Source organism: Seriola lalandi, unplaced genomic scaffold (genome assembly GCF_002814215.2).
Source record: "Seriola lalandi dorsalis isolate HSWRI2012SDOR001 ecotype SW California unplaced genomic scaffold, Sedor1 jcf7180002054972, whole genome shotgun sequence".
Classification (NCBI taxonomy): Eukaryota; Metazoa; Chordata; class Actinopteri; order Carangiformes; family Carangidae; genus Seriola; species Seriola lalandi.
Window position 1 is genome coordinate 6,781,996 of NW_019525660.1, and position 22,238 is coordinate 6,804,233.

The 22,238-nt window shown below is 40.4% G+C and overlaps 1 protein-coding gene across 3 annotated transcripts in view; it reads right to left on the bottom strand.

Moving 5' to 3' along the window:
- Positions 1 to 21,233, bottom strand: part of abca4a (ATP-binding cassette, sub-family A (ABC1), member 4a) — a 36,122-nt gene extending 14,889 nt beyond the window's left edge. For 2 of the 3 annotated variants that reach the window (XM_087171702.1, XM_023398076.2), the window contains exons 1-21: positions 21,122 to 21,233; positions 20,180 to 20,273; positions 19,933 to 20,074; positions 19,565 to 19,704; positions 17,788 to 17,915; positions 15,899 to 16,096; positions 13,281 to 13,370; positions 11,071 to 11,305; positions 10,510 to 10,649; positions 8,089 to 8,205; positions 7,075 to 7,272; positions 3,983 to 4,188; positions 3,724 to 3,900; positions 3,292 to 3,514; positions 2,259 to 2,480; positions 1,885 to 2,089; positions 1,691 to 1,765; positions 1,343 to 1,564; positions 701 to 878; positions 460 to 591; positions 120 to 259 (exon numbers count right to left, since the gene is read on the bottom strand). In XM_087171702.1, the coding sequence (XP_087027828.1) occupies positions 120 to 259; positions 460 to 591; positions 701 to 878; positions 1,343 to 1,564; positions 1,691 to 1,765; positions 1,885 to 2,089; positions 2,259 to 2,480; positions 3,292 to 3,514; positions 3,724 to 3,900; positions 3,983 to 4,188; positions 7,075 to 7,272; positions 8,089 to 8,205; positions 10,510 to 10,649; positions 11,071 to 11,305; positions 13,281 to 13,370; positions 15,899 to 16,096; positions 17,788 to 17,915; positions 19,565 to 19,704; positions 19,933 to 20,074; positions 20,180 to 20,273; positions 21,122 to 21,187 (3,328 nt within the window). In that variant the 5' untranslated portion in view covers positions 21,188 to 21,233. Of the gene's footprint in view, positions 1 to 119; positions 260 to 459; positions 592 to 700; positions 879 to 1,342; positions 1,565 to 1,690; positions 1,766 to 1,884; positions 2,090 to 2,258; positions 2,481 to 3,291; positions 3,515 to 3,723; positions 3,901 to 3,982; positions 4,189 to 7,074; positions 7,273 to 8,088; positions 8,206 to 10,509; positions 10,650 to 11,070; positions 11,306 to 13,280; positions 13,371 to 15,898; positions 16,097 to 17,787; positions 17,916 to 19,564; positions 19,705 to 19,932; positions 20,075 to 20,179; positions 20,274 to 21,121 lie in introns of those variants that run through there. The other variant, XM_087171701.1, reaches the window with a different exon arrangement.
- Positions 21,234 to 22,238: the final 1,005 nt, after the last annotated feature.

Here is a 22,238-nt window from a genome sequence, read left to right on the forward strand (position 1 = left end):
ATATATCTGTATTGTTTGTTTCTTCTCTTAGAATTGTGCCTATTACTGGTGTGTGTGTGCGCAGTTTACACGACACTGAGCTTTGATCTATTTGTGCATACACCTGCTTCCTGACAGACCTGAAAGGTTCTGGGTCAGTTCATCTCTCTTGTGAGGCAGACCCAGATCCTGCAGCATGTTCTCCACCTCTTCCTCAGCCTCCGCTATCGGACGGCCTTTCATCAGTGAGTAGAACAGGATATGTTCGGCCACAGTCATACTGACAGAAAACAAGAGAATGAGAAGGACGCAATCACCCATATCATACACTGCTAGCATGTTTATTTATCACACTGTTTGATGAATATTCAATTGTGGTGCAATGTAAGATTCAGTATACAGGCTCCAAAACTATTCATTCTTGTAATTTTGGAGCATCTTTTATACATGTTTTAACTAAATGTGAGCAGGGTTACATACTGCTGAAAAAGGATGTTGTGTTGAGGGCACATTCCCAGAGACAGGCGGATGGTATCCATGTCTGTGCGGATGTCCTTGCCATAAATGGCTGCTGTTCCCGAGGTGGGAGGGAACATACCAGTCAAAATAGACCTGGGAGAGAGAGAGAGAAAGAGAGAGAGAGAGATGAGCAGCAGACAGTTTTCTACATGTTCACATGTTCAGATTATTGGCGTACATGTACAGCATCTGTGTGACATACATGGTGGTGGTCTTCCCAGCCCCATTGTGGCCCAGAAAGGCAGTAATCTGGCTCTCGTAAAAACTGATGCTGAGGCCGTCCACTGCCGGTCTGAGGCTGTTGCTGAACACCTTGACCAGGTCCTGGATACAAACACCCTTCACCAGGTCAGCTGGTTCTGCCTCAAAGAATGCCTGGCCTGCACACAGCAAAGACAACCGCATACTGTATATACAATATAGTGCATTTAAAAAGCAAAGTAAAATACATCACAGCAGTCGTACCTTTCAAGTAAACAAAACAGCAGAGCGATTATTAATAAAAGAGTTCAACCAAATTACAAAAAGTCATATCACCATTTCATTTTTTCGGAAAGTAACAAAAGTCTAATTTTATTTATGTGTATGAAGGAGACAGGACACACGTATGAAGTCAGGGGGTTGGAATGCAAGTTTCCATCACTTATTAACTAAGCAAACTGAGAAGTTAGCACTGTGTGCATTCACATATGCAAGCAAGTGCAAATACACACAAGGACAATGAGTTCCCACACACAGTGAAACTGACTGGCAGAGAGAGAAAGTGAGAATACTGGTCTTGATAAAAGACTGAAGTTTTTTTTTTAATATATATTAAAAAGCAAACAATATGCAGCTATTATACCATCTTTCTCCTGGTTCTCCTGACCCTCAGCCTGGTTCCCCTTCCCCAGCCTTTCCCGCTGATCCTGGTGTTCACATGAGGCGGTCTCCTCCAGGGTCTTGGGTTTCTCCTGGTTTTTCTCCTGTTCTTCATTTTCTTCCTCCTCTTTTTTCTGCTGCTCTCCTTGCTCCTTGTTTGCCAGGTTATCAAAGCCTTTTTTCTCCAACTCAAGTGTGTTGTTGCCTTTCAGAAAAATAACAGAATGCAGATTCAATCATGTCACAGACACTTTACAGTCCAGATCCTCTGTATTTTAGACAAAAATTAGACATATTCATTTTAGGATAGGTTTGTAAATGATATGCTTACAAGCTGGAGTCACAGTGTTGAGCCAATAACAGGGGAGGAGGGGGAAGTAAAATGGTCGACCAATTCCATACTGTCCTGTGATCAAAAGAAAAAAAATATTTAACACCTGAGCTACTGTAATGTAGATCAATCAATCATCCTGTGTCCCAGAAATGATCTGTAATATAATAAAGTAATATGACATATACACTGACCAGGGAAGACATTGTCCAGGTACCAGGCCAGCACAGCATACAGTACAGTGTCCAGGCTCATCATGCAGATGGAGGTGAGGAAGGAGAACTCGTCCCCCTCCAGAGGGCTGGTCTGGATATTGTCCCACTGCAGACCCAGACCCTGCTCTTCGTACCTCGACAGGTACTCTGTCCCAAAGCCAAACGCCACTTGGGACAGCAGACTCTGAGGAAAGAGGCATGAGAACTTTCCTGGACTGATACCATAGATGAGGCTAGACTTACATTATGTGGCAAAGTTTACTCACTTTAATGATTCGCTAGATCTTTAATATATATATATTTATTATAGCTTGTTTATAACGTATTTTATTCTCAAGCCATGTGACACCCACCACCAGGATCTTCATGTCTTTGGTGATGTGGTCCTGCCAGGCGAAGAAGAAGATGTGTGGAAGGTAAAGGGTAAAGTAAACAATGCCGCAGCAGGCTGCTGCCAGGTTGGCGTGGTTGAAAAAGACGCTGAGGAGGAAGCATTGCATAATGGTAGCCACAGTGAAGGTGAGAAGAAAGAGGAAGAGGATGATGGGATTGCTGTAGTTCAGTACCCTCCCTCCCTGTAGGCCAGAGAGAAACACATAGATTAACACAGATTTTCCTTGTGAAATGTTTAAGTAGCATTAAAACTAACATTTTTTGTAGTTTATATTGTATTTGATATTCAACAGATTATATTTTGCATAATCATTTCAATGCATCAAACTAATTTCCCTAAACCCTGGAATTTAAAAATAGTTTTAAGTAATCTTACTAAATGAAAACAGGGCAAAAACAATAAATGACTACTGACTCTTTGTTGAGGTAACCTCAGTATAACACGTTGGTTTATACAAATTAACCACTAGAGGTCAGAACAGCCTATCTTACTATAATGAGAGGACTTGTCACTTTTACAAGGTAGAAGTGTTAATCATTGACCATCATTCCTGCAAAGCCAATGACATAATTCCCATGATGTCATGGTATTCATCGTTCTTTCATTAATGATTAATAGTGTAAGTATGCTATCGGTGAGCCGTTATCATTAATGAATTATTTCAAGGAAAAAGATCTGATAATGATTCGCAGTAAAACTGGGTGGTATCATGACATTTACAGCCAGGCTCATTAACATGATCAGAGACACATTGTATTAATCATTAAGAGTGAATAGTATCTCATGTGTATTAAGTGTCTCTGGTAAAATATGAATTATAGCATGAAATCTAATGGTAACAATGGCAACTGAATGCCATAAAAGTGAAAATCCAAAATGAAGTACCTCAGAAATGTACTGGAACGTAGGGGACAAAAAGTCTACACACACTGTAAGAGCTGGTATATATAGACAAAGAGACAAAGAGAGGAACGTTGGTAAATTTTCCTCACCATGATGATGGCGGTGAGGAGAGCGGTGCTAGTGCCCATCATGATGAAGCTGTCAATAAACCACGTGGACCAGATGACACCATTGGTGACGCCCATGGCCTTCAGGGTCTCCTTCAGACGGAGTTCCTTCTCTAGAACTATACTCTTGACTATCATGGACACAGAGTAGACCCAGGCCAGTACCATGAAGATGGGGAAACAGCGGTTCAGTGTCAGCATGAATCTGTATAGAGGAGAATAAAATGAAGGAGAAGAATGTTTTGATTGATGCAGGAAACCTTAACTGTGCGATTCCAAGTACTGTAACACTAAATTGTGACTGAAAATGATACCTTGAAAAATCAAAAGCTAAAATTAAGTCAATGATGAATTCTGTTGTAAATGTGATTGAACTTTGTGTAAAGTTACTATAAGATCATGGTTTCTACTCACAGATCATCCACATAACAAGGGTAGGGCATCTGCTGAAGGTAAACACCCAGGGGCCACTCCTTTCCTGTGTGAGTCTTGATGATCCCATGCTCTATTATGTCTTGAAGGTAAGCAAAGCCGCCCCAAACATAGCGGAGGTCATCCATAGGATCAGCTCTGGGGCCAGGATCCCAGTACCTGAGCAACACGTACATAATTAGTGTCCAAGTTTATCATTGTTATGCTAAACCCATTATTTAAACTTGCTTTTGATTCTAACCTGTCTTTGACCTTATTGGTGCGTTCCACTGCATCAATATCCATACGGATCTTGAACTTCACATGAGGCGGCACCTTGGTGGTCCAAGGGTACATATTCACAAAGACAAGACCTGCCCAGAACTTGCTGTCCTCCAAAAGGTCCAAAGCCTGATGAGTGATGGCATCTTCATCAGGCAGAGCCACAAACTTATCCAGGATGACACACTGGATGAGGGAGGACGAGCAAGACAGAGACCAACATATAAATGGACTGATCTCAGACCTGCGATTTAGAGGAGGATCAGCAAAACAGCATTAAAAAAGCAGTGCTTTAAGCAAAATATTAATGTCAGCATGCTAACATACTCATGGTGACAATGCTAATGGTAACATTTACCAGGTTTATTTATCATATTCACCATAAACAAAAGGGGGAATGTCATTAGTTTTGCTTCCAAAGTATTTGTAACCAAAGTATTAGTCAAACTGAAATTTTGACCCAATGATGTTGCAAGATGACAAGTTAATAGATCACCAGAGTTATTAGAAATTATCCTGAGGGGGGCATAAACGTCTGAACTAAATGTCACAACTCGAAACCACAAATCTGAAGCTTATACTGGACCTAGATGAAGAGTCAGGGGATCACCAAAGTCATAATAGAGTTCATCCTCTTGGGACCATGAATGTGTTTACAAAACATTGTGTCAATCTGTCCTGTCAATGTTGAGATCTTCCACCAGATCAGACACAGAACACTTCCATTCCAAGAGTGGCTAAAATCTTATTACTTTCAAAATGAAGATCAGATGTCTGAATTTAGTCAACAAAGGCCTTCTTTTTTAATCTTTTGGTCTTAGCATTTAGCTAGGTGAGTATATATTTTTTTTAATGTTGAAAAACACCAGAGGTTCAAGTGTTGAGTGACGTCTCTGATCTACACTCTACATGCGCATTTGCAGTTACATTTGAGCAGTGGTTGTCTATTCCCTGTAAAACATGTCTGATATAGCCATTCACTGTAGGCTAATGCAAATAGGGAGGGCCTTGATCCAAGAGGAAAGACTCCAAAACAACTATTTACCAGTGAGATCTCACCCAAAGCCAAAGCACACACGTACAATTTGCCTTGGAAACAGAGACATGCAGTGAAAATACATGCTAATATGGTATGGTATACATACATAGTGTATTCTAGACATGCACAACAAATGGTCCAAATCTCAAAGGCCGTCCCTTAATTCACCCAAGCATTCATCGACTAACACTGCAGCCCCACTGTGTGGTGTGATACGCATGCATGCCACCAACATGCAGCCAAGCAGCCATCAAGCCCATGGTCATTGTTGCTGCTTTATAAAGGATGGTGGATGGAGTGACAGCTGTATCTAATCGGCCTCAATCGTTCCCACTCTCCCTGTCACACTCAAGTGCTGTAAGCTTCAACTTGCACAAAAACAGTGAGCACCAACCATCCACCCAGCCATGCCCCCAGGTGCCCCCCATGTCACCCCCCAGGGCGATAGGCCTCTCATCCACATTAGCTCCCGCAAGAAGAAGGGTGATTTCAACTTTGTTTCAAATAAACTGGCCCACTTTAAATGTGGAGGGCCTTCACGAGAAGGTATGTGATGTGTTTTCTTCTGTTTTTTTTCTTTCCCTCCACTGCATCAGCAGTAAACAAAAGAGACTTGACAGCTAGTTTGTTTCTCTGGCTCTCGCCCACCTGGGTAGATTTCCATGTCTCTGGACAGGGAGACAAATTGCAGAGTGTAAAGACAGCTTATCTAAACTCTCACATCACGTCAAGAGTGGTATTCAGCACACAGCGGTCAGGCAACTGAGGTATTGAAATCAACAAATGACAAGACCTGTGCCTAATTTGATTATTTCATGAATAGGCTTGTCCTAGAACTTGACATTTCAGGTGAAGTGAAATGTGGAAAAACAATCCACATTCTTACTATTACAGTCCAACGGGGGAAAAGATAAAAAAGATAGCAAATGATCTTGACACCTTATTTTCATCCGGAAATTTAGAGCTCTCTTTGACTAGTCAGTATAATTATGTACGCTGGTAAATGTACTAAGCAAGCACTTTATTAAAAACACCATACTAATACTGGATAGAGCTTCCCTTTGCTCTCAAAACAGCCTCAGTTCTGCCTTCCACAAGATGTTGGAAACTTTCCTTTGAGATTCTGCTCAATGTTGAAATGATCGCATCACATCAGTTCTGCAGATTTGTCAGCGGCACATACTTGCTGCCAATCTGCTGTTCAACCACATCCCAAAGGTGTTCTACTGGATTCAGATCTGGAGACTGGGGAGGCCATTGAAGTTCACGCTGAACTCACTGTCATGTTCATGAAACCAGTTTGAGACGACTTTTGCTTTTTGACATGGGGCATTATCCTGCTGGAAGTAGACATTAGAAGATGGTAACTGTGGCCATAAAGGGATGAATATGGTCAACAACAATACTCAGATAGACTGTGAAATTCAAACCATGATTGATCGGTATTAAGGGCCCAAAGTGTGTCAAGAAAATATTCCCCACACCATCACACCACCACCACCAGCCTAGACTGTTAACACAAGGCAGCTTGGGTCTATGGATTCATTATGTAGAGGCCAAACTCTGACCTAACATCTGTGTGCCTCAGCAGAAATCCGAATTCATATCTGACAAGGCTACGTTTTTCCAGTCATTAACTGTCCAGTGTTGTTGAGGGGTGGAACCTGACATGTTCTTCTGCTGTTGTAGTCCATCCACCTTAGATGTGTTGTGCATTCTGAGATGCTTTTCTGTTCACCACAGTTTCTCCTCTGACCTCTCTCATCAACAAGGTGTCTACGTCCACAGAACTACTGCTCTCATGAACTGAAGCTCCTCACCTGTATATGCAGGATTTTATACACTGCGCTGCTGTCATATGAGTGGCTGATTGGATAGCTGTATGAATGAACAGGTGTACAGGTGTTCCTAATAAAGTGCACATTGACAGTATTTCCCAGCCAGATGTATTTGAGCGGCACATGCATTTTGCCAACAAGTCTATTCTATTCTACACAAACAAAACCGCAACGTTTTTAGTAATGCCCACTCACATCCCCATATTGGTTGAGCATCCGAATGACACGGTCAGTGAGGTTGAAGATGTCTCGCCAGTCAAAATCAGGCACGTCATCTGGACGGTCCTCTGGTGGGCCATTGTACAGGAAGTTGAGGATGTGTTTGGAGGAGAACGGCGCCTCCTCTAGACTCCTGTCAATGAAATCCATCACTGATGGATTACAGATGGTGTCCTGAAACAAAAGGAAGGAGGGGAATAACCTTTCTTTACCCTGTTTTTTCCATTTAGAGCAAGAACCTTTTTTTTCCAAGGAAGACATTGCTGAGACACCAGCAGGAACACAATAACATTTCATAACAAAGAACTAAGAAGAAAAAAGACAGGGGAAGCAATAGTGGGGAATTCAGAAAGAAAAATTCAAAGTTATGTTATTAAAATTGTTTAGCTTCCTCATCATTTATTCATCATTCACCATTTATTTGTCTTTTGTCTTGTTTTTTCCATCAGTGAAAGGGAAGCAAACAGGGCCAAAAATATAATAGTCACAGCTTATAGAGAGGTAGGAAAGAGACAGATAAATGGAAAAGGGAAAGAGATGGCATATTTTGGTAAGATAAGGTTCTATATTCAAGGAGGAAACTTTTAACTCCTGAGACCTAAGCAGTTATCAGTGAGTAAAAGATCAGGATAAAAGAACAACAGCATCATTAATCATCTCATTCAAAGAGACAGTTGTTAAGGATTGGATGTTAGCTGAACAGCAACGCAAAGGAAGATCCTGATCATATCTGCTGTATTAGGCACAGTAGGGCTGGTATGTAGATGTAATTTTGAACCACAACTGAAGTTAATTGTTAGTTTAAAGTGATTTAAATGCTGCATGCAATCTTTATTCACTGACTCTTCCAATATCTGGTTCAATGTTCAAGGAGTTTCTACGGTGAAGACATAATTTGATAAACTTAATTTATCCCTGTCTTCATTATTTATGGTGTTCTGGTGTACTATTTACACCTAATTATTCAGTAACACCATATTGTTGTCCTACCCGGATCATCTTGACTTGGATTCCATCTTGGAAAAAAGCCCAGATCTGAGGAGCCACTTCCTCCCAGGCCTTCCCCATGGTCCTCAGCCTCTCCAGCTCCTCAAATGTAGTGTTAGCCTGCAAGAGAGATGGGCACATGTATAGAAATATATGGACACATGTAAATACCCACATTTAGCTCACATAGAAGACATCAACAATGTTGGGGTGAATGTCAAATCCACACATGTGTACACGCGCACATGTGTACACAACACTCACAGACTCAAATACACACACTGTCACAGTTCTCCTAATCTCCTGCTACATACCATTCCCACATTAAACTCTCTGTGAAAACAGGCTTTTGAAAAGACAACACACACATTCTCACACAAAGAATTCCCCCAGGCCTGTTCAGATAACCAGCAACTGTGCAACAAATGCACTCAGTGCCAAATCGTCAAATATTTACTGCACGCTTATCGTTAAAACCCTGGATGTGTGTTGGTACAGTGCTTTGTGTGACAAATACCAAACACTGGCTATTTCAGTATTCAGTCATGTGCATTGGGGGATGAAAGCGCTCAAGAGTACACCCAATTAAACGCCTCTTGTGTGTGTCTGATTTTGGGTGACAATGGGGACAATGGAGCTGGGGTGACAATGGAGGCCGTTGGTGACAACTGGCCGAATGTATTCACCCTGCCCAGTGAATCTCAGTCAGGTTCCCACAAGTGAGCACTTCCTCACTCCCCAGGGCAGTTTAAAATAGCAGGGAAAAGAAAGAGGGGGGTTTGGGGGGGTGGGGTGGCGGTGGGGTCTTTAAGGTGATTTCTTCAACAGCGCTGTTGAAGGACCTTGTAGCTAGCCAAGATGTTGGGAGTTCTTTGCCCATGCATACATACAGAATAGTAAATATAATGTTGCAACAAAGTAGTGAGTATTCAGCGCCACAATTATCTAGACTCAATAAAAAAAAATACAAAGCCCTTACACACACTACTTATTCATCTTTGTCAAGGAGGTGACAAACACATCAGGTGGCTGAAAGAGTAAATATATATGGTATTCTATGATTGTCATACTATGTTTCATAGCCAGTGAGAACATTTGTCAATTTTACTCCCCAAATGAACACAAGGTAAATTCAATATTGTAGATAAATAATCTCAGATTCAGTCTGTTCATGAATGCCAATGACTGGTTCCAACTTCCCGGGTAATTCTTCTGTTAAAACATTCATGGTAGAGGACTTCCATATGGCTATATTTGGATAACAGCAGGAGGAGTTGAAGATGCTCAGTTTAAATTTTGTCTTCTATTATTGAACATGTTGGGTGTATACCATTTTGAGCCAAAAATAGCAAAGCAATCAGTTCTTCTAAGTATTTTAAAGTAAAATAACCAAATTGACTCTAGTTTTATGAAGGAAATGTTTAACTTCCTTGTCCCTCCAGTGTTTGCAAAGAGTAAGAAAATACAGCAAAGAGCAGCGATGACAGGATCAGAGCAGTCACATAGAGAATAACAACATATGTTTGAAGGCATGGCGCTTGACGTGGCATTTCCTGTGAAATACACTGATGCCTGACAGAGTTAAGATGAAGACAAAGAGCCTATAGAGGTCATATTTTTTGTCTTGTAAAGTAATGGATGGACCCCTTGGTCATTAGTGTCTTAGTGCAATTAAGATCCCGATCTAAGGGAAGAGGGAAACAAAGAGGGCACTAAAGGTCGGGAAAGAGGAAACACAGCTATGTGTGTGTTATCACACGTCTTGAAGGACAGATTCTTGCTGCTTACATAACACTGACAAAGCCATGGCGCCACTAGACTGCCTGGTAGTCACCACAGCCGATCAGCTTGTGCTCGTCCATTGCAACCAAGCCATCCATGACTGCTGCCCCCCTGAGGGGCTTTGACCAACACGTACCTACATCTAGAAACAAAGGGCTGGACATGACATGAGGAGAGATGATCCTCTTTTGAGGGCAAATGCATTGTTCACTGCAGTATAGGCTCGCCTGCTCTGAAGCAAACCAAAGATATGGATGTCCTGGACTAATAGAAAAAATCTAGAGGTGCTAATCTGGGAAATCTTCTTTATTTATTTTCATGAAGTTTCAATTATCTCTCCATCTTTGAGTTTCTGTACCTGCTACTTCTTATAACCCAACCACACAATTCTCTTGTAAAAGCAAAAAAAAGCAAAAAGTAAAATGAACCACATCTTGTCTAATAGAAAAGTTTTTTTCCAGAGTACTACCAGGCCTGAGGGGTTTACAAGTTCTTCCACTTACATGCTAAATGCCACAATTGTGTCATATCAATCAACGATAGGTTTTCAGTGTAAATGGCCGAATCATAGAAAGATGACTCAACCTGTAAAATGTATTAAACCATGGTACTATATGAAGATTCAGCAAGTGTGCTGCTTACATTTCGTATAATCTGCCTGACAGCTGGGGAGTCGGGGGCGTAGAGGATCTGTCCCATCAGCATGGGCTTGACAGAGTTCCACACAATCCTGGTGGCAGGGTTGGACTCCAGTTCTCTCATCAGATCATTGCAGAAAGGAGCTGGAGGGAAAGATTATGTGCAAACACTGTCAATATCACTGTCAGGCAGAACATGTTGACAAGAAGTTGGCAGCCAATTATAGGAAAACAGTCGCACGTCATGAAATAAAGTTGCAATGTTTATCCAAAAATGCAAAGTACCAAATTGGGTGCAGTCTGGATGAAATATATAGGAGAAAAAGAGCCCAAAATGTTTTGTAAAAAACAGAGACACATGTGAGGAGTTATGAATACAAACAGGATTTAGAAATGTTTCAAAAGTTTAACTTAATTTCATTCAAAACCCAAGTGTCACTGTACACACCAACATATATATACACACACATATATATATATATATATATAGATGTATGCATATATGCATATGTATACATACGATGACTTATCTTATATCTGTCATACTAATATATGGTCCACTCACTGGTGCTGTTGTCGTACGTGTAGTGGCCCTGTGCACTGCCACTGCTGATTCCAAGGAAGGCTTTGTAGTTATTGTCCTCATACCAATTAAAGGAAGTGACTCGAGAGAAAGCCCCCTCGGTGTAGCCACAGACCAGGCGGGAGGCAGCTGCCATCACCTGCCTGAAGGACAGATTGTTCTGGAAGAGAGGAGTCACAACCTGGAGAAGCTCCCTGGAGCTATTTCTCTGGAACAACTGTAGAAAGATAATGCAAGAAAAGCGAGGATGATATCATCATATCATGATATGTCCAGTGCAAATTTATAAATGAGTGGGCAATGAGACTGTTAGGATGTCCAGTTTTGTGACGGAAAGTCCCATAAATTTTTTTCACTGGTCATTGTACGCTGTTGGGTTACTGGAAGTTAAAGTTCTTCTGAGGCTTGGATAGGCATAAATATCACAACAAATAAGACTGCATTTGAAAATATCTGGTGAATTGGTAAAAAGTCAGAAGTATTAGATCATATATATTCAAACTTTAGTCACCTACATCTCCCAAGGAGCCAAGTTGCAAACATAAAATCTGGTAGCCTGTGCCACTTTGTACGGTTGAATGTAGGGTTTTGTGGAACTCTTACATTCAACAGTTTAAATCATTCACTTTCAATTTTTTGATCAATTAATGTAGATCATCAGCTGTGGATCAATGTCATGCTCACAACAGCAATAATTCAACGATCTGAATTTGCAGCACCTCTGACTAGCATCTCCTCCACAGCGATGACATCTACTCCTCATGGCTACTGTGATATTTAGAGTTGATTACTACATCAAACTGTCTAGAAGCTGACCCATTTTTAAGTGAAGGTCACAGCCCTATTATGTGTAAATCATGGAGGAGACTCCAATACTTGAAGATTGAGGAATAGGCCTAATAATGGTATTGTATGCATAAACCTAATGTGGATTTACAGTGGGAAAATCACTTCCAGACCCTGCAGCAGTTATTAGATCATTGCTCTATAAGACATAATTTGACAGACTGTTAGCCATGAAATACATAAAAATGAGAAAAACTAGGGTGATACCAAGTAAATGTGAAATTACAGGACATTTACAGGTCATTGTACCAAGATAACCTTCACAGAGGACCATATAAAATAGTATACTGTACACATGATAACCATACAGTATCACCAGAAATTTGAAATGCCATTATGCCATTTTTGTAAAATAAAGTCATCACATACCTAAAGTCTTTTTGTAAATTTTCATAAGAGACAGTCTACCTATCTATCACTGCTGTCCAGAGAAAACAATATATCTCCAGATCTGGATTTTGAATTTTTGTAGTAAACTAAAGAATTATGTTCCTTTAGGGGTTCAGAAATAAGGCAAATAAACCACTTATCTGAAAAATGCATTGCCACAGAGCTGAAAACAAGACTGGTCGTCAAAGAAAATTGCCATTTTCTGGATACATGGTTTTGACAGGACAGCAATGCTATGCTACCTTAAAAATAAAAATATGTTCAAATAGCAACAATTCATTTTTCTTTTTTTTTTTCTTTTTGGCTTTGTTATCTTCTGAAGGGCACATCTGATTTTATACTGTGTATTGGCGGGGAATGACCGAGAGTGGTTTCACGTCACCTATCGTCGAGACAGAGACGATTGTCTCGCCAACAGGATGTCAGATCGTCAGCTACACTAAATATCCCATGGAAACCTCCACAACAAACAAAGCAAGTATTTCCACTCATCCATTTACACTCAATAAAGGTACAACACAAATTACACTGATACAATTGCGCAAACACAACATCTTACACTAAACTGCAAAACACTTGACAGAAGGGAAGATATGGTTGCATTGATGTGGATAAGTTCAAACAAAATAATGGGCACACAGAGAGACACATAAACAGATCTTTCATTCACCACTGGTGTTTTTGTTTCATCAACTTTAATGTCTGGAGGTTTCACCTGTTCCTGCAGCTTCAGTGTTGTTTCCATTGCGATGGTCCCGTACTGATGATGTATCTGTTTTTGAGGCTAAATGGGCCTGTTCTGGATTTAGCCTTCCTCATACGCACTAAATGATGTCCCCCTACTGTCTGTGTTTGCGTAAAAACTCAGGCAAGAGGAAGCAACTGTTTCCTGATGGCTAAAAATAGTAGACAGTGAACTTTTGAATAGAATTGGACTGGGGCTGCATGGGCCTTACCTCGCGCAGTTTGTCTGAGGAGGCAGAGACGACCCGTACCCAGAAGTGAATGTCAATGCCTCCAGAGTGATTATCCAGAACAAGAGGAAGCTACAGAGAAACACAAAAAAATTATTATTATATGAATCCTATAATGTGTTTTCCTTTAATTAGTGAAAACTTTTATTCAATCAATCAATCAATCAATCTCTAAACTGTAAATGTGCAGTATATTTTTCTCAACATTAACACCACACTTCCACCCACCCAATTTCTTCCTGACACAAAGGATGTTAAAGATGTCTCCTCTCTGGTGTCACTTTCTCTGTTTTGAAGAGCAACAAGGATAAGAGTCGCTACCAGCCCTTGATAACGCCCAATATGCAGCCTGACCAGGTAACATGATAAAGTTAAAGGTCTCATACTTTCAATTTTCCCAGTGCTTTATTTGAGGTTTTGATATCCATAAGAAGAATTATTTCAGGTTTCAAGTACCAAAAGCCACTTGATATAGTTTTACATCTCCTTTCTCAGGCTTCCCTCTAGAGTTCTGTGAGCCAATAAGAAGAGAGGCCACAAAGCAGTATCTGTTTGCGCTGTAAAACATCTGAAACTGATGTCTAGCCCACTACCACATGTCTCTTACAGTATGACTGCAGTGCAGAGACCTCATCATCTCCGTGATAATCTTGTTGCCTTTTTTTTTTTTTTTTTACAAACATTATTGAAAGCTCAATGTCAAAACAATTTTAAATCTAAACAACTTTATAAATGAAAATATTTTATTAATATAGGGATAAAATGTGTGGCGTTAACGTGTTTTAATGGACCAAAGAGAAAAAACAGAAATACTGTAAGTTTCCCTTATATCTGCTGAGTACTGCTTTCTCTTGATCTGCTGGTTTTGCCCAGAGATCTTCCAGCCAGCTCACAACACAATAGGCTAAAGGTTCAGGAAGCAGCACGAGGCCAAGACACAGAACTGCCAGAGGAGACATCCTTCCTCTTTGACATTTCTTCCTATCCCAGTGTGTGAGAGAGAGCGATACGGAGACTAAAGTTTAAGCATTTTCCTGCTACAGTACAGACAGACAGATAACTAAATACACTTGGCATAGTTGCATGTGATTGTGCCTGGATGAAGACAAGGCAGAGGGCAGCCATTGTTGCCGTCTGTTTCCAGTCCATTTTTACTCTCAGTGCCCTGTGATTACTAAAGAGAGGATCCTCCCTAAGCTAATTACAGAAAGAGGCCAAGTCCGTCTGCTCCGCTAATGCTCATGGCTGTTTCACAAGTCTTCACGCCTCCCTATTTGAAGAAGCAGGTTGGCAGAGTTGGAACACAAACTGAATCATTTTCAAAGTCATTTGCACATAAATAAGGCCTTGCTAAAATGTAATAAGGTCAACCAGTTTCCTCAAATAAGTGATTTCAGTTCATTCATTTTTGGAGGTCGTTTTGTTCTGTTTGCGCTTGCAATTACAATTTCTCTCAATTTTGCTTTCAACCTAGGAAGTGAAAATAATTAAAACTAATTAAAACTAACTAACTAACTAAAATTGTACAAAATGCTGCAGGAATTATTAATATATGTTTTTTCAGCCATAATTTATACATATTGATTACTAGTATTTTCTTATTTGTACTAACAGATCATGGTTGTGTATAATGATATTATTATAACTTATCTTTTTTCTACAACACTGGGTGATATTTACACTTTGAATATTCCACTTTTTTGAAATGTAAAATACTACCACCTGAAAATGATCTTTCATGGTTATCTGTAATATACACATTTATCTGAATGGAAAATGATGTCTTTGTATTGAAGAAAAATACTAACAGCTGTTTATCCGTTGTGTCTCCTGACTTTAAACATGCTGTTTGTCAGACAATAGGCCTGTGTCAGCTTGTTGTTTTGATCCAGATGTGATCTGAGCACAAACCCCTGAAGTCAGACATAAGGTGCAACCAGAGATAATTCTCTGAGTGTTAAAGTATGAGGGACATCTTCCTGATATTACTGACGACTTTCACCTGGAGCCACCCTGTCAATGTTATTCTATGATATATAATATAATATATTAATATTTTTGTACAGACAGAGTATAATAAACACAGCTGTTGAAATGTCTCCTAATATTCATGAGCCATTTTCAATTAGCTAAAGGAGGTCTTATTTGGCAGTCAGGTATATCATTAAATCAACTTGTCAACCAGATTAATGCATTCATTAGACACGTCCAGTGCATAAAGTTAACACTTAAATGACACTGCTGGATAACTATTCCGATAACTATTCAGCCAGAACTTGGCTCAGCCTTATCTGAGTGACCCTTTGAAAATCTTTGCAAACAACTTAATAAACATGGCAACATCCCAATTTGGACTCATTCAGTTACAGCCGCATACAGGCCTCTATTCATGAAGTGAATGGATAACTCTGTCAAGGCGAATGGTGCATCTATAAGCTGCATACTGTCAGACATCAATAGATGGCTTTAAAGACTCTTGGCATGTTTATGAGCAGTATGTAAATGCGGAGACAGGGCTGAGAATGGACAGATATTGATTGGGCAGAAAAGTAACAAGTAACTTATCAGCCTTCTAAATCCCAGGATATACAAGCACTGACCAGCCGGAAGAGCTTGAAGAAGTCGACATTGGCGTAGAATTTGTCCTCGATGATCTGCAGCCGTTGTGGGGTAAGGATACACATGGCATTGCGAACAGCATAGAGTCCACGACGGCTGGGGAAAATAAGGAATCGCTCCAGCAAGTTCAGGTTGCAGGCGATGTCTTTTAAATGCAAGTCTGGGACCCCAAAGGCAAACTGCAAAAAAGAAGGACAGGAGATATAGGTTACTGCACTTCAACTCAGGGAATGCAGTAAAAGCTGCTTTGGGTAACTGACGGACAATCAGTCAGGAAGAAGTTCCAGTGTTGTCTTGACTGTATGTTTCAGGTTATTGTTATGCTAAAGGGTGAACCATTGCCCCAGTCTCAGGTCATATGGACTCTGGAGCAGGTTTTTCTTCAAGGACTTCGCTGTAATTGGATGCATTCATCCCGCCCTCAGTTCTGGGCAGTCACCTTGGCCCTGCTGCTGAGAAGCCCCGCAACCGCCCCCACAGCATAATGCTGCCACCACCATGCTTCTCTATAGGGGTTATATAGGGATGGTATTAACCAGGTGAGGAGCAGTGCCTGGTGTTCGCCAGACATAGTGTTTTGATTCTTGCTCAAAGTTTCTGTCTCATTGGACCAGAACATTTTTTTCTCATGCTCTTAGAGTCCTTTAAATGCTGTCTGACAAACTTCGAGCAGGTTGTCATTTACTCAAAGTGGCTTTTGCTCCAGCCACTCAACCATGGAGGGAGGCCTGATTGATGGAGAGCTGCTGAGATGGTTGACCTTCCAGCAGGTTCTGCATCTCCACAGAGGACCTCTGAAGCTCCATTAGAGTTAATGTTGGGTTTCGGTCACCTCCCTGACCAAGGCACGTCTTGCCGAGTTACTCGGTTTGGTCAGATGGCCAGCTCTAAGAAGAGTCCTGGTTCCAAGCGTCTTCCATTTTTCACAGTTACTGAGGTCTTTATGCTCCTGGGAAGACTCAAAGCTTTAGAGACGGTTTTATACCCTAACCCCACCCTTGCTCTGATCTATGCATAACCACAGTTTCATCACAGAGGTCTACAGAGAGTTCAGAGAGTTGACTTCATTGTTTTTTCCCTGACATGCAGTGTGAATTAAGGGACCCTATATACACAGGAATAAGCTTTTCTAAACTATGTCCAATCAGTGCAATTTATCACTGGTGGACTTAATCACACATCTCAAGGATAATTAAAGCAAACAGGATGCACCTGACCACAGTGTGGAGTGAGATATTAAAGGCTCTGAATACCTCTGTAAATGAAAGATTTCAGTTTTTGATTTTTAATAAATGAAAATTTTGTTTTTGAGGTTAGTGGTTGGTGCAGTTAGTGCAGATAAATGGGTAAAAGTGTGAAAAAGTGAGGGGGCTTAAATACTTTCTTAAGCCACTGTATATAATCCAGTAATGGTGTTGTTGGATGCTGGTCAGCCTAACTTCAAATATGAAGTACTAACTAGTCATCCTGTCTGAATTACCTTTCCTTTAATTTGGATATAGCAGGTGTGCACATCTGCACTGATTTTAAAATTAACTTTCATCATGTCCCTGCCACAGTTGCACAAGAATGAACAAGTTGGAAACTTCAATTCATACACAGACACTTACATTCACACCTACAGTCACACCTGGGAACATGACCTGTTCATCTGAAACCACTGCACAATTACTCAAACACCAAAACGGATTAACTACTGCCTTCCTGAAACACTACAGAGTGAACAAATCAGTCATTTCTGGTCCTTAGATATATAAGAATTGTTGTTAACATTTACAGTGTGACAGCCCTGGTGCCATGCAAGGTAAAATGTAGAGTCAAGACTGGCAGACAGGTGTGTGTTTATGCATGCGTATTAGTGTGTGTGTACCTGTTCGGGCCTGATTTGAGCATTGACTAAATGATTCACCACAGACTCTGTCAGAGGAACGTCTCTCAGCAGGAATGATGTCAGAGTTTCATCGTCCTTCAGGATAGTCTCCACTTTTACCCCTCGGCCTAAACAGAAACACAGAAGCAGTTCAAGTGAATGAAAAGGAATGTGAATGACAGCTCTTTAATTTTACATTCACATGCAGCTGGGTTCAATGACCATATGCTGTCTACCAACACATATTTATTAAAGCTCCTTTTGATCTTGATATTTAGTGGCACATATTTTGGGCAAGTTGTGACAAATCTGCAGGATTAAAAGGACAGGAACACAGGATTAAGACACTCCAGCTCTGCACTGTCTCATTGTTTCAGGGGCCTGTCTGTGCATGAATAAAGTTTGTTTTGGAAGCTACAGTGTACAGAACATGAAATCAAGAAAGGGAGTGGAAACGGAGATATTGATTTTAGATGAAAGAATGTATTAATGGACATGGAATAGAAAAGTTTTTAAGTCTTAAACGTGTGTTTCTAGCCAAAAGGGGCGAAATGTCGCAGAGAAACGTGATATATTATTGGGCTTTTAGGCGTATTTGTTATCAGCAGCAGCATCAGATAATTGTCTTCAATCTTCACAGAAAACTTCCACTCCACTGTGTCAAGTGGTGAGAAAAAAGGTGTCATCTCTGTTGAATGTAGCCATTTGTTTTTGTGGCGAGGTTACTCACACTGCCTGAAAGTTTACGAGGCACTGACTGCTGACATGAATGTCCTCGGGGGTATTACGCATCTGGGTAAAGCAACACACAACTGTCAAAACAGATGCTTCATCACAGTGTTTCTTTTGTACAACCAACATTGTGCTTGAATGTGCAAGTTGGGCATCCAATCATAACATGTGGAACTAAAGATATCCGAGGTACACATGAAGGCAACATGTGTACCTCGGAGGCAGCAGAGGCTACATTTGTATGGAGCACATACACCTGGCTGTACTTGTTCATAACCAGGGCCTTGAAATGTGAATATTAAATCCATTCAAACATTTTCTGTCTCCTATGACCATGATGAGTCAAATTCATCAGTTACATAACTTGGCTCTCAACATGATTCATTTTTCTTTCTTTCATGGGAACTTGTGTGGAATGTGGACTCATATCTTTGTTAGTCCATCTACATATTTCTCCATGAGAGTGGCAGCATAGAGAGCTGCCAGACATAATCATTCACAGGCTGGAATGCACTCAGCCTTATCCCACTTCCATCATAAAGATTTATTTTGCCAGCAGGGAAACATGCTGTACATACAGCATTGAGTTACATACATTGACAGTGGATTGCTAGCATGGTGTCCCTTGATATAGGATCAGCGTTTCTGTGTTTTGTCATGGGGAGAGAAGAGAGGCATGGATGGGGGGGGCAAGTGAATAGCTCTCCCACCAAATAAACAACACGCTGGCGGTGAAAGTAAGCAGCTTACATTACGGGCCTTTCTTAAAACCATGTGATGTAATCCTGTTACGCTGTACGAATACACACGGACTCATGGGAATAGAGGTGTGAGATATGATGTAGACTGTGACATTGTTTTTCAATCAGATGGTGACTCCGAGCTTTCATCTATCAGTATGTATTCATAATAACAAAAAGATATCTTGCCTGGTTTGTTTACTTGCAGGTTGTGTTTCCAAGTTCTATTAAATCTGCAGATGTGTTTTACAAAAAGTCATCACTCTCTAAAACACAGTATGTTGATGAAAGCCTGGAATACTGACCTGAGATGTGTTCAGGATGGATGCGCAGAGTATCCATGAAGTTACTCATGGCATTCAGTTCCCTCCAGAGGCGACCGAGCTGGATAAACTGCGGATCGCTAAAAAGAAGCTCCTGGGCATCTGAGTAGAACCGAGCCAATCTGAGAAGTGAGATCAATAGCAGATCACACACATTTAGTCTTGACGGAAGATTCATACATGACTGTAATGTATGACGGTAAGTAAAACATAATCCAGAGACTTTTGAACACATTCTCTTTGACTCCATTAAATAAGTCTGCCTTTTCATCTCAGGTCAAATGTTTCATAGGAATTCAACATCTCTGGCTTAGATCCATCTTCCTCTACCAGCGCAGCATGATACTCACATGGAGTTGTTGTAGTTGGACACAAGGCCAGGAGATTCACCACGGGTGGGGTACTGGAAACAAGGGTTGTTGGCATTACAGAAGATTCCCTGGATCCATGGCAGGACCCCTGTGGAGGGCATGGCCTTGTTGGGGAAGTGGCCTGAGGGAGAGGAGACACTGTTCGTTTTCAGGGCTCTACACAAGTCATTTATCAACATTCATGAATAGGATGCCATGGACCACAGAGGACAGAGTTGCTGCTTACATTCATGTTGACGGTAGAGTGGATTCACCCTTCTTAGCCACACCAGTCCCATAAACAGTATAACAGGCCACATGATCTCCATAAAGAAGCGTATCTGGTGGAACAGAACAACGTAAACTTTCTAAAAATGAACATGACTGCTTTGGAAGCAGTGAGTGACTCATTAATTTAATACATGAGCAGACATTAGTGTGTGAGTGTTTTATGTATGAAAAAATCCAAAAAAGTTAACTTGGAGACAGTTCATATAGCAAACTGGTGCAATAGGCCAAGAATGCCTCAGCACTTTTTTACTATTATTATTATTATTATTTATTATTATTACTCAATCAATTAGTCTCACATGGGTGTGGCAGTCCTAGACTTGAAGTCAGTAGGATGCTAACAGCCCATCAAATATTATGCTGACGAATTAATATATAATATATATGTACATACAGTATACTATTTCATATGAAGAAAAAAAAAAGTTAATTTACCAGATATAAATACAATACTGAATAATACACAAATAATCCAGACATTAACTGGTGGTAACAGTATAACTTTCAAAACTTTCAAAATGTTATGACCAAGTCTCCTGATCAGTTTTACCAGAACATGCTGCAGGCTTAGGAGATATTTTCATGAAATCTGATTTAAGTGCTTATGTGCTTCAAACCTGGAAATGCTTTAATACTTTTTTTAGTTTAATCATATGTTGTACAGACTGTAAAACCCTCTAATGCAAATTTGGGCTACATAAATAAACCTGACTCTGACACAAGTATAGTGGGGTATTTTCATAATTTATCCTTAAGCATGGACTGTATAGATGATCATGATCAGGCTCCATTTTTGGAAAAAAAAATTAGATGGTATCATCAGCAAAGAATCAGACCTGAAAGCATTTTAGCTAACTTGACAAATATAGTTTGTAGTTAATGACTGAGAGGATTTTACCCTCTGCCTCCTGCGGACGGTCCAGTTCTTCCACAGCAGGAGTTTGACCTGTCTTCCTGCCCCCATGGCTGGCTCCTCCTTTTCACCCCCGCAGGGGCTGGCACCAGCCAACAAACCTGTATTCAACCATCCCACAGTGCTACTATAATCCAAATGAAGCCTCCTTAGGCATTGCAAAAAAATCAACAACTTTAAAAGTTTGCATTGTGAAAGCTATACTTTGTGGATGAACTGCTATGCACGTCATAGAGCTGTCCCTTCATTCACCCAGCTCCATGTGAAAGCTAGCAATAGCTCTGCAATGAGGTTAATGAGCTGTACACTTCACATGGCTAGCGTAACAATTATAGACCTTCCCACAGTCTAACAATATGCTCTGGTTACTATTCATGGTTAATGTCCCCACCAAACAGCAACGGATCATGCACATTGCAGTTGCAAATCACAATCACAATCACTTTATCTTTAATCTAGGTTAGTTACAACTATTATGTAATTTTATGGCTCCAAAATCACTAATTAAATATATATAATATGGCTACATTTTAAAGCATAAAGTACAGAATAGCATAGTATCACTTACCTCAGAAGAACAGTGTAGACTGACAGCCAGTAAATAAAGCATAACACGGCATATTCTACCGAGTGTTCCTTGAGGTTGCTAACACAGCTTGTTTCCAGACCTTGTGAATAGTTAAGCAGATTGATTTAATCTCCTTTCTCAGTGTTGGGACACTGTGAATGCCTCTCATCCATTTGTAGAGGCCTTCATGACCTAACCACCTGGCACTCATACTGTATAATCCTATAGTCTTACCACTGTTTAATAAATATCCCCATTTTGAATTACAACTGAAGAATCTTTTCGCAGGTCATCACGCTGTTTGGTTCACTGTACAACATGGATCAAGCTCTTCTTGCTAAACAAGAGCTCAACATTGCAAAACTACTGATAATCATGGAAATTATTCTTCTTTGTTCAATAAAGGTGTTGCAAATTTTAATCATTTGAAAAATAAAAAAATCAAACCATCATGATTGGAAGTTGTCAGATATATTTTAATAAGTTACAAAAGGGTGTTTGTTTTCATGTACCTGTTTTTTTTTTTTTTTTTTT